Source organism: Chaetodon trifascialis, chromosome 17, assembly GCF_039877785.1.
Source record: "Chaetodon trifascialis isolate fChaTrf1 chromosome 17, fChaTrf1.hap1, whole genome shotgun sequence".
NCBI lineage: Eukaryota > Metazoa > Chordata > Actinopteri > Chaetodontiformes > Chaetodontidae > Chaetodon > Chaetodon trifascialis.
In genome coordinates this window covers 5075157-5087171 of record NC_092072.1, presented here as the reverse complement: position 1 = coordinate 5087171, position 12015 = coordinate 5075157, and the positions used below count along the sequence as shown (strand labels likewise).

Here is a 12015-nt window from a genome sequence, read left to right as displayed (position 1 = left end):
AGAACCACACGAGTCTCAGAGCAGCAGAATTCATTTTCATGCTAAGCAGAGTCTCTGGAAGAAGACGTCCAAATCCATTCATTATACCATAGACTGAAGTGGCCTCTGAGGGAATGTAAAAGCTCCTGTTTAATGTGAACAGGCAGGTCCATCACACTGCAGAAAAAGACACTGAATTATGTTCTTACAAATATTGCAGTGTACATTGCATATTTCCACTTTTCATGTAGTGCATGTCTGAATATATGACACAGTGTTTGGTAAGATTCAGGAATAATGACAAAGAGAATATAATGTGGGAATGTGCCCTCCATACAGCATGTTGCAGCATGTTTATTTTTTCATAAAGAAAGGCTGAATGCTTCATGAACTGGCTTGTTAATGGTTTAAGCAGTGTATAAGAGGCTTTCTGTTCCTTCCCGTCCTGCTGGCTGCGGGTTACTGGAAACACTGGAGAGGTATTGGTGGGATCGGCTGCGCACAGCATGGTGACGTTGCTCAGGAAGGCAGGGAGCAGCCTGCAAATGCATGAGCTCCATCCGATCTTTAGTCAAGAGAAAATCCATCTCAACCCGCGCTTCATGTGGAGGATAGACATCTTTTATATCAACATGTAACTTTTCTCCAATAGTGGAAAAAAGATGGAGCTACAGGTGGAGAACCAAAGTCAGTCTTTCAACACCAACACTGTGAGGCTGCCAGCTAAACATATACTTGGGATGGGTGTAGATAACTTTATTTCTCTGTTGATATTTGGACTTATTTTCATCCTCGGTGTGCTGGGGAACACCATGGTGATCACAGTGCTGGCGCGCAGTAAACCGGGACAACCGAGGAGCACCACCAACATCTTCATCCTCAACCTGAGCGTGGCGGACCTGTCCTACCTCCTCTTCTGCGTCCCCTTCCAGTCCACCATCTACATGCTGCCCACATGGGTGCTGGGAGCTTTCATCTGCAAGTTCATCCACTATTTCTTCACCGTGTCCATGCTGGTCAGTATCTTCACTCTGTCGGCGATGTCCGTGGACCGTTACGTGGCCATCGTCCACGCCAGGAAATCCTCGTCGATCCGGGTGGGGAGTCATGCCATGCTCGGAGTGGTGCTGATCTGGATCCTGTCTCTGGTCATGGCAGCTCCCGTGGCGCACTACCAGAGCATCGTGGAGAGGGAGGACAACAACACCTTCTGCTGGGAGGTCTGGCCGGACCACCAGAGGAAAGTCTACGTGATGTGCACCTTTGTTTTCGGATACCTGCTGCCTCTCACTTTGATATCTGTCTGCTACGCAAAGGTGGGTGCGCATGAATCAGAGCCAATCACTGCGCTGAATTACACAGTTTGGAATGAATGCACAGCTGATTTAGATGCCAGGAAAGTTAAACATGATGGAAAACAGTAAAAATGCTTGGAAATTACAATTGTTCTCACATTAGTCTGGAATGTATTCTTAATAAGCAATTAAGGTGCTGCATTGATTAATATGTTACAGGAAAAAAAGCGTTTTAAAATGGAGAAAATGGCACAATGGAGAAACAAAAAAGATGCACAAGCTCAGAATCAACAGGTCAACATCTCATCACACCTTTATTATTGCAGGTTTTAAACCATCTGCACAAAAAGCTGAAGAATGTCTCCAAAAAGTCAGAGCTCTCCAAAAAGAAGGTTGGTGGCAGCTCATATTTGTCTCTGTATTTGTCTGTGGTGATGAATCGATTCGTTTGACTGTAAAATAAAGATCAGCAGCTATTTTTTTTGGGATAATTGATTGTTTTAGTCGTTTTCCAACGGGAAATGCCAGAAATTTGCTGCTTCCAGCTTCTCAAATGTGAGGATGCACAGCTTTTCTTTGTCATCTTGTGAATTAAATATATCTTTGAAGATGTTACCTTGGATTCTGAGAAACAAAAATGTTGTAAAAAAAAACAAACAAACATGATTTTTTATTAATTTTGACATTTAACAGACAAAACGACTAATTTAGAAAATAACAGGCAAGTGACCATGTGTAAAAAGGCTTATGCGGAGTGAAATTCACTCCGTAGAAATGCAAAATATTTGCATAAAATACCTGTTTGTTGATATTTTACTTGATCACATCATGCCATCATTGTCTTATGTTGCTCTTCTTCCACAAGCTGCCCGGTTACAGTCATATGTGATCACATGACAATCACCATCTCCTCCGCCCTCCCTCCACAGACTGCCCAGACAGTCCTGGTGGTGGTGGTGGTCTTCTGTCTGTCTTGGCTGCCTCACCACATCGTCCACCTGTGGGTGGAGTTTGGCTCTTTCCCCCTGAACCAGGCCTCCTTCGTGTTCAGGATGGTGGCTCACTGCTTGGCCTACAGCAACTCCTCCGTCAACCCCATCATCTACGCGTTCCTGTCGGAGAACTTCAGGAATTCCTACAAGCAGGTTTTCTGGTGCCGGGTGCCCAGCAAGTGTCCCGTGGCCGACACCAGGGACCCCCGCAGCCGAGTGGAGATGGCGCCGTCCACCAACGTCAGCGTGACTTACAAAGGTCATGACTCTCAGATCAGTAAAATGCTTTGATGTCAGCGCTGACGTTGAGATCGTCTTCTGTGTTCTGTGCAGAGTCTGACCAGAACTGGATTTTTAAGGCCAGTACATATATTGATATGTAAGAAATGCTGATATATCAGACAATATTTGTTTTTTAAACATACTGTAACAGAGCGCCTTGAACTAATCACCACCAAGACGCTCTATCAAACTCAGTGCTGCATGTTTTATGAATGTACAGACATTTTATGAATAAGGTAGCCTATACTCCTGTGGACTGTGTCAGGTACAATGTGTGCTCTCAATCAGGGAGAAAGATGTTAGACAACAGTGTAGATATTTAAAGTTCTTCGGTCCAAAAAGAGTCTTTTCAGAGCCCAACAGGTAAGAGGTCTTGATTTTCTTGATAACTTGAAAGAGCGATTTATTATTAAATGAATATTTCAGCCTGTTATTTGCTTTTTGCTGAGAATTGATGAATAGAATAGAATAGAATAGAATAGAATAGAATAGAATAGAATGGAATAGAATAGAATAGGATTTGATTTGATTGATATCACTCTCATGTTTGTAAATATGAAGCTACATCCAGCAGCCAGTTAGCTTAGCTTAGCACAAAGACTGGAAGCAGGTGGAAAGAGTTAGCCTGGCTGTGTCCGAAGGTAAGAAACTCTTGCCTCACGTCTCCATTTCCAAACGTCTAGAAGAAGCTATGAAATGGGAAAAATGTTAAGTCCCTTTCTAGAGCTAGAGTTTGGTTTGTCCCCTCTGGGCTACTGTAGAAACATGGCATAAAGAGCTCATTCTAATGAAAACACAAAGATCCTTATTTTCAGGCGATTATACACTAATGAAAACATATAAATCCTACACACTTACAAAAAACACATTTTAAAGATGCTTATTAGTCTTTTTTTTTTTCTTTTTTTTTGGTTTGTGTGCGAGATTTTTTATTGGCTGAGACCAGTTGCCACGCAGGAAGTTACCACATCATGTCATCATTTACTATTACTTTCAAATTTATACCTTCAAATTAATAACTCCTGCCCCCCATTGATGAAAAATTAACTTAGTGCCCCGAAGTGGACAAAATATGTAATAGCAACGTGGTTTGTAGATTTCTCAGAATCCCCATGCACCCATCCACCACACTGAACCTCCACACTAATCCCTTCATGCACTGAACATCACGAGGTGCAGACTCATCCAGCGTGGATGCAGTTCTTCGTCACTCTGCACTCTTGTATCTGCCAATATCGGCCGTGTCAGTGTATTAGTTCTGAGTTTGGCTGCGATGACCCAGAAGGTGACATAAAGTCATTGGAAATTTCATTTTAAAAGTCACAGTTTGAAGTGGAAAGTGATGCTCTTAAACTGAGCTCTCACATTCCAGCAAAGGCTCAGTTCAGTTTTAGAGAGCGGCATGGTCTCACCGCTGCAGCTGGTGACAAATACTCCATCTGTAATGAGGTTTCTGCTCTGTGGCTGCAGAACGCAGAAGCTGGCCTAGATGGACGGACTGACAGCCACAAAAGGCACTGTTCTCTTCCCACACAGGGGTCATCAGGAGACCAGACTCTGCTCTGATTGTGTGAAATGTCTGATGGCTGAGTTACTGTGTACATATGTTGGCTCTGTACCAGAGAACATCAGGGACATGCACATAATAGGAAAGAATAATGCAGCATGGCAGATAACCATTCTGTCCCCAGAGACAAAGGGAGAAATAAAGCCCCTGGCTGGCTCACACCTGAGCTACCAGAGCCTGTTCACAAAAGGAACAAGAAGGTTTACAACATGCAAACTGCTTCCACACACACACATGTAGATGCAGGCTTCAAACCTACGGTGCAATCTGGTTTCTGTCAGCGTGAATTTCTGGTTTAGTGTTTGTACTTTAATGTCAAAGCGATTTCCTTAACACGAGCAAAGAAATGCATAAAAACCCAAGTAAGTGTACGACATGTTTGTGAGTGAATCACACAGGGAAACTAATGCATAACATCATTTCCTCGCACGTGCACGAGGCACAGCTGTAATCCACGGATGGAGCAGTCTGTTCGGATCGACTCGCCCTCAGCCGAGCAGTGCTGAGCTGCTTTACCTGCCTGTCTGATCGCACAGATTACATACTGTTTCCTGTTTTATCCCCTGGGCTGCATTTGATTAAGATGACATTTGAGAGCAGGTAAAGCTGCACACTCCTTTCCAGAACAGCCACCCCCTGCAGCCACTGGCACACACCCCCTCAGAGAAGACAGATAAAGGATTTGCATATGAATTTAATATTTGTTATGCATAACATGAAGGGATTAAAGCCTTGAAAATGAGGTTCACTGTAAAGAATAAGGTGTTGTGAGGAGTCTGTTAAATACAGATGGACTCCACTGAAATCATTTTAACATCCTGTGTTGCACATGATGTCCTGCTCTGCTCTAATACTGCTCTACTTTCTGAGTCTAGAGTCTAAACTGAAGGTAATTCAAACAGCGGGGGGGTTGGGGGGGTGGGGTTATCTTACAGCAGACACGTGATGCAAAGATCCCTTCAATGGACGTTCGATGTTGTTTTCTTGAATTTTTGTGTCAGGAATTTATGTGGTTTTTTTCAGTACATCTAAATAAAGATATCAAACATTTTCTCCTCCAGGTGTCAATTTTCTATTTGAAAAACATCAGTTTTATCCAGTTTCATGTCTGTAGAAACACTTTCTTCATGCAGCCGATGAACTCATTATAACTGAGCTGAAGGTGAAGGTTGACACGCATCTTAATGGTTCTTGATTAGCTCGTAATTAGGAAGAAATGTTGGTGTAATTTCATGTGATCGAAGAGGCAGATGCTAGAAATTCAACATTTAAGCACCTGAATGCATTTATAGCTGAGTCGAACATAAGTGATGCCAGTGAATGAATGAATGAATGAATGAATGAATGAATGAAAGTCCAGCTAGTCTCAAACTGGAACACCTCCACATTTTGCATCACTTTGAGTTTTTAAGGGTTTAAATGAATAAATCCTAAAATGTAAAAAATGTAAATATATTCAAAACAAGTCTGACGTCTCATCTGGTTCTGCTGCTTCTTGCATGAAGGTTCTGTGACGTTCTCGCATGATCTCACTGAGAACATGAAGTCTTTCAACAGAGGAGAGGCTGTTATGACCTCAGCTCAACAGCAGATGTCAGACTCACACAAGTAATCAGTCTTTCTTTCTTTCTTTCTTTCTTTCTTTCTTTCTTTCTTTCTTTCTTTCTTTCTTTCTTTCCTTTTCTTCCTTGTGGTCTTTGATTGTTCCTTTGTTTCTGTTTTAGGAATGCTGCATGTTTCATTTATCTTTATCTTTAAATCAGTTTCCACTGAAAATTTCTGTTATGTTAAAATTAACTCTGGAGTTTGGACTCGAGTACAAACCAAACAAACAAACCCAAACTGTGTGTGTCGCTCCAGTGACTTTGCTTCTTGTTGGATTTCGGTGGTCCTCCTGTCTGTCTCTTCTGAATCAACCTTGATTTCTCCCCCCACTGGCGGGAAATTCATTTCTAGATCTTCTATGCAAATCAATACCGCGGCCTGATAACCTCTCTCCCATTTCTCATTTCCCTCGGTGGCAGCTGAGGTCTCTATCCCTCCCCTGAGACCCCAACCCGGCCCATTGAAAGTGTCATAAATAATACGGGCTAATTAGATATGAATTGATTGTGCGTAGGTTGCGGGCGTTTTCATCCATCACTCTAAAAGCTGTTTAACAATAGATTACCACGCAGTAATTCCCTGTGGAGCCACACTGAATGGAGCAGAGCGCTGCTTCAGCCGTGTTTGCTATGTGGCAGGGCGTCATAAATCTGCTGAATAACTAATATTCCTCCAGCCCGTTTTTTTTGTGCTGGAGGTGGTGTTATTAATACAGAGGGGGTTATGAATCATCACTTCACTGGAGGCTTCAGGGTGGAATAACTGATGGTTTGTCTGCTCTGGATTATTTGATGTTTTTTGCTCTACTTTTCTCTCCCTCCTCTGGCTGTGATGTCTTTTTTCCAGACATCTGGATTTATGTAATTAAAGTCTGGGTATGATATAAATGTCAGCATCAAATAAAGATTATATTTCATTTCAAATGCACATTTATAACAAAAAATTACCTGATTTGCTGAGTTACCTAACAGGTCAAGTGAGTAACGACACTGCATGTTAACTGGTTTGTGCTAATAAAGCATAATGTCAGCTGACCAAAGGGCCTTATTGTCTGCATGCATTATTACTTCATCCTCCCTTTGATCCTACTATTCTAAATTGATCAGTTTAATCAAATCATGACACCACAAAGCTGAGGGCAGTTGTAGCAGAACAGTAACAGAAAACAAACCTGTTCATAGTAAACAGAGAATGACTGATGGTTTAACATGCACTCGTTCATTTTGACCCCTCAGTTTGGGGGTTTGGGAAATTCTGGTATTTTCTTGCGTGCTGTGGGGAGGTGTGGGGCTTTGGTCCCGTTTGTCCTCTTTTGGCGGAGGCTGGGCGTCGTTCTCCAGGTGGCTTCTGGGAGCTCAGCTGGGACTCATCACAGTCAAGCACAGCATGAAGACTGTGGACTGCAGAGGCCTCTGCCAGAGTGTTTCTGCTGTGTGCTGTGAGGTCACCACCTGCCTTGAGCCTCTAGTCCACAGCTATCACCACCTAGTTTCATCCGTGCTTCCACTACCATGTGCCTTCAGCGCTGCACTAACACCATGAGCTCTGTGCGCTCCAGTGTTTCTCTGAGCTGCTCTCCACCTCAGAGCCTCAGCTGCTGTTCCCAGGACTTCCCAGCTACCTTTCCTGCATACCCGGAGTCTCCAGCCTACGTCCGTCCACGGCCGTTCATCACTTCAACCCATATCTCCCTTCTCCCCTTTTTCTTCATTATCCACTCAATAAATCTTAGCCTTGCTCCCTGTCTGCGCGTCTCCTATTGGGTCTAAATCCTGCTTTAACACAACTCTCAGACCCTTTTGATGATTAATCTGTCCACAAAAACAGCACAAATGCAACACAGTGTGAGTTCATGGACAGGGGGGCTATCATGTTAAAAGCTTGTAGCTCATTTTAGGGATTTTTAATCAAACTGCAACGAGGCTAATCAGCATGGCACATGAGACATGGCATGCCTTCAAAACTCACTGAGCAAGATTCAAGATTTACAGATTTATTGTCACGTACACAGAGATCAAGTTGTACTGCAATAAACTGATCACCCTGTGGGTTCAATTTTGACTTTGATATGAGTGTCATACTATCTGTATTTACTGTAGTTTGTATTTGCATGACTACATTTCCTGATTGCTTTCTGTATTGATTATTCTGTGTTGGATGTCATTCAGTCCATCGCTTTTCATTTCACCAAAACGTCAGCACGATGGATCACCATGAAATGTTACTTTGTCTTTGCTTTATGACCAAATTTCTGCAAAACCAACGACATTCCCTCAACTTCAGCTGTACTTTTTTCCTAATGATCGAATGTTAGCATGTTAAACTAAGACGGTAAACATAACCTGCTAAAGTTCAGCATGCTAGCATTGGGACTGTGATCGTGTTAGCGTGCGGATTAGCAGCTCCCTGTGCAGAGGCTTCAGGCTCACTGGAACACTGTTTATTATTTAGCCAATAATATTTAGTGTCAGAAACCTAGCTGTATTGTAGATATTGCACTATGACTCTGATGTTAGTGTGACTGGGATCATGGACTACATTTCCCATGCATACTTGCATTCAAAGGTACCAGCGTGCTCTCCTTGAAGTCTTTGAGATTGTCTTTTGTCGAGCATTTGTCCAGATGAAGCGACTGAAAGCGTGAATTGCGCTTCCTGTCCGCATGTACGTTTAAATTGGTCAGACACCTTTGAGTGAAAACTTCTGGAGAAAACGCAGGTTTTGAGATAGAAATATCTCGGCCCCTGTTGTGACAGAGATAACAGGAGCTGAGGTTTGATCTCTATCCAGCCGCCCGGGACTCCTCAGCTTTCTGAGTACGGCCGATGAAAAGGTGCGGCTCTCGGGGCTGAAGACAACCACAGCAGGTCTGGCTGTCACCCGCTCTGATTAATGGCCCTGCTGAAACATGTCCAGCCACATTAGAGCCCCATGTATCTCCCGGAGTCCACACAGGCCTGGCTCTTTGTTCTGATGGGAAATGGTGTCAGCCGCTCACTGCTGCTCGCCCAGAAACAGATAAAGATTTACTGTCATCAGAGGCCAGATTAAAGCGCACAAACGCAGACATTGATTTCTGAGAGGGAGAGAGCGGGAGGAGGAGAAAAAAAACCCGACGCATTTTGGGGAGGAAACTCATTCCAGGTCCGGCGGAGATATGATCAGCTTATTTGGGAGGTGGATAATATGGAGCCCTCTCCCAGAATGAACTTTGAAAGAAGTAAATTGTAAATATTGATTTCTGAAATGAACTGTCAATCTCACTTGGCGAGATTATTCCTATCATCTTGTCGAGAGGGGGCCAATGAATTCAAAACGGCGGACAAAGAGCGCTGGATTTCTGTTAGGGGCCACTCAAAAGAGCTTTATTCGCTTAGTAATGGTTGTTCAATTTCATCAGATAACGGCTGAGATCTCATCGGCGCTGAAAAATGAAATGAACTGTGACTTCACATCCAGATCGCTGCTCCCGTCCACACTGAGACCATCGGAGAGGAGCTGCAGGAGGAGCCGAGGCCACTTCATTACCGGTCCCGAATGGTGGGAACAAAGACCGCTTTCCTGCCTCACCCAGAGGTCAAGTGTGAGGGCCAGTTTGATGGGGTGTTGACATGCAGAGGGGTCCTTCTGTCACAGCTTAAAGGGTTTTTTCACCCAAATCAACAAACAATATTCAAACTTACTCTGATGGTGGTGTGGAGCCATGCAGGCTTGATTTTACTTGCACAGGTGGACTTTTTTATGCAGCTCAAAGCAGTAAAAATCAACAAAATTGTGAACAATTTTCAAGAAGACGAACCTTCTTGTGAAGAAATAATCCCACCGATGTTCACCCTGCAGTCCTGCTGTTTGCTTTTAATGCTTTCAAGTGAGGCCAAAGACAGTTTTGCACAATGTGAATTATTCAAATGTACATTTTCAGGGCTCTGAAAACCACAAATGAAACTCCATCCACCGACTGGGGTGGAGGCAGACAGACCGTGTCTCAGTTTGGACAAACAAAACCAAAACCATGTGAATAGCATGGCTGCTTATGACACAAGGGGTGAGTGAAACAGCATGTTCTCGATGTGTTATTTGAGGTCTTCCAATCAAATGTAACTCTGCTTTCAGTCCCCGCTCAAGATTAAAGTAAAATAGATTAATTTGCTCTCAAGGCCTTCAAACGTCTCACACAGTCCATTAAATCTGTGCTAAAGATTCATTTGTCCTGAACTTAAATTTCTGCATTAAAAGCTCTCATTAAGTCCTTGTCTTCTAACTTTTTAAAATTAATTTGTTCCACCTTTATGGATCAACCCTCTCCTTCACTCATATTTGATTGTTTTATATCTGCTCTCCTGTGAAGCACTTTGCTTTTTATGACTTTTATCTTCCATCAGTGAAGAAGTGAGACGTGAACCTGCTGTTTTTCTGTGGCTTTGCATATAAACTCTAAACACTAGGTGGCAGCGCACTTCTATGCAAATCACTCCCAGCCTCCCTCTGCTGGGTTTGCGACAAAAAACAAATAACTGAGTGTTTAGACAACCTCTGCGTCTCCGCTGCTGTTTGCTGTCTTTTCCTCTAATCTTCTACTTCTTCTTCTCTTCGTCACCCTTGTCATCCTCGCTCCTCTGACAGAACTGCCCCCCCCCCCCCACGACACTGAGAGCCCTGTGAGTTAAAGTAAAACTAATGATGCTCGTTTGCAGCAGCACACCGCAGCACTCTGTTGACCGTTTCCATCGTTTATCAGACTTTTGCTCAGGATGTGTGGAGTGGGCTCAAAAGTTGTGGACAAGCAACGGAAGTAAAGTTTGATTGCGGTCGTTCTCATTTGGTGCACACACACAGGTTAGACGCAGGCTAATCACTGATCACTTTTTCCGTTATTCTTAATTGATTTGATGCAGAGTGCCAGATTTTTTCCCCCCTTTGCCTCATTTTGACAAATGAGTGTCAGAGGCCAGAGGCTCTCAGCAGCTGGGTGTGTTCCTATCAAAACCAGCCGTGAAATGCAAGGACAACGCCTGCAGCACTTAGTGTCCTTTAATTGCCATTTACATAGTAGGCTAATCATTATTTTTTTATGTCCCCTATTATCACCACTATCACCACTCTCTCGCTGTCTCTCTGGGCTAAAACAATGAGCTGTTTGTCAGAAGTGATGCTCTGATGGTCGGGTCACTGATGGAGGACGTGATTTTGGGGGAAAGACAACAGATTATTTTAGAGTGTGCAGCTCGTGTTTGGATCAAAGCTGCTTTTTTTTTTTTTTACTAACCAATGAAGGTGAACTATTCGTTTTTTGCAATGCATTTAACCGTTTCATTAAAAACAGGAGCAGAACTCAATCATACGGTCATTTCTGTTCCCACACTGGGGACATTTGTGCATGTTTTGTTTTCATTTTCATTTTAATCACTTTATGTTGTCTCACTGTTTCTCACAGTTTCTCTTGACTCCAGTCTAAACCCATTAGTTTAACGATCAGTTAGTCCAACAAATGTCGGAAAGCGGTAAAAAAATGCTCATCATGAGCTCCCATGGAGTCCAAGTGACATCTTCAAATTACTTGTCTTGTCTGACCAGGAATCAAAATCCAAAGATATTCAGCTTAATGAAAACAGCAAACAAAAAAGCATCACAGTTTAACGTTTGACAAGCCGGACAAAAAAAAAGGCATATTTGCTTGATGAATTACAAATGATCAATGAACAGCAGTCACTAATTTTTCTGTTGACTGACTACTCCACCAGCTGACAGGCTCTTTCGCCTCTGCTCTCAAAGTGACAGTGAAAGTCTCAGGCTGTGCAGCAGACTTCAGATGACTTTGATTTTTTCAGGTTGTGTCATTGATGAGAGATCAGAGGAGGCCTGAAGGCCGAACACCATTCAATATTTCATAGAAGAGGATGTGAGCGCTCTCAGAAGGGAAATTTAGAATCAGTGGGGATGAGATTAAAGCAGCATTCAGCACTACTTTACCTCAAAATAGCAGCTTCAAAATCATTTCGATGCTACACTGACTTATATCAGGGAGAATGGGGCCTCCTTCGATCTCAGTAGTCTAAGTTAAGACATCATGGCAGAAGCAAAGGGACCAAAGAGGATGTTAATGGAGGAGGCCGAGAAGACAGAGAGAGAGAGAGAGAGAGTGACCACACCTCCACACCCAGGGGTGTGTGGACTCAGGAGGACAGCCAAGGACAGCCACTCAGCCCTGGGCACGGGCCCCACCAGCCTCCCTCCCTCCCTCTGGTTCTCCAGAGTACCAGGCTAGCTTTTCATACATTACACTGTCCAGTATACA

The 12015-nt window shown here is 43.4% G+C and overlaps 1 protein-coding gene across 1 annotated transcript; it reads left to right on the top strand.

Annotated features, from left to right (window-relative positions):
• The first annotated feature begins 641 nt into the window (after positions 1-641).
• Positions 642-2660, top strand: galr1a (galanin receptor 1a). The gene is made up of 3 exons (XM_070985156.1): positions 642-1295; positions 1601-1666; positions 2204-2660. The coding sequence occupies exons 1-3, from the start codon at positions 642-644 to the stop codon at positions 2555-2557; spliced, it is 1074 nt and encodes a 357-aa protein (XP_070841257.1). The 3' UTR covers positions 2558-2660.
• Positions 2661-12015: the final 9355 nt, after the last annotated feature.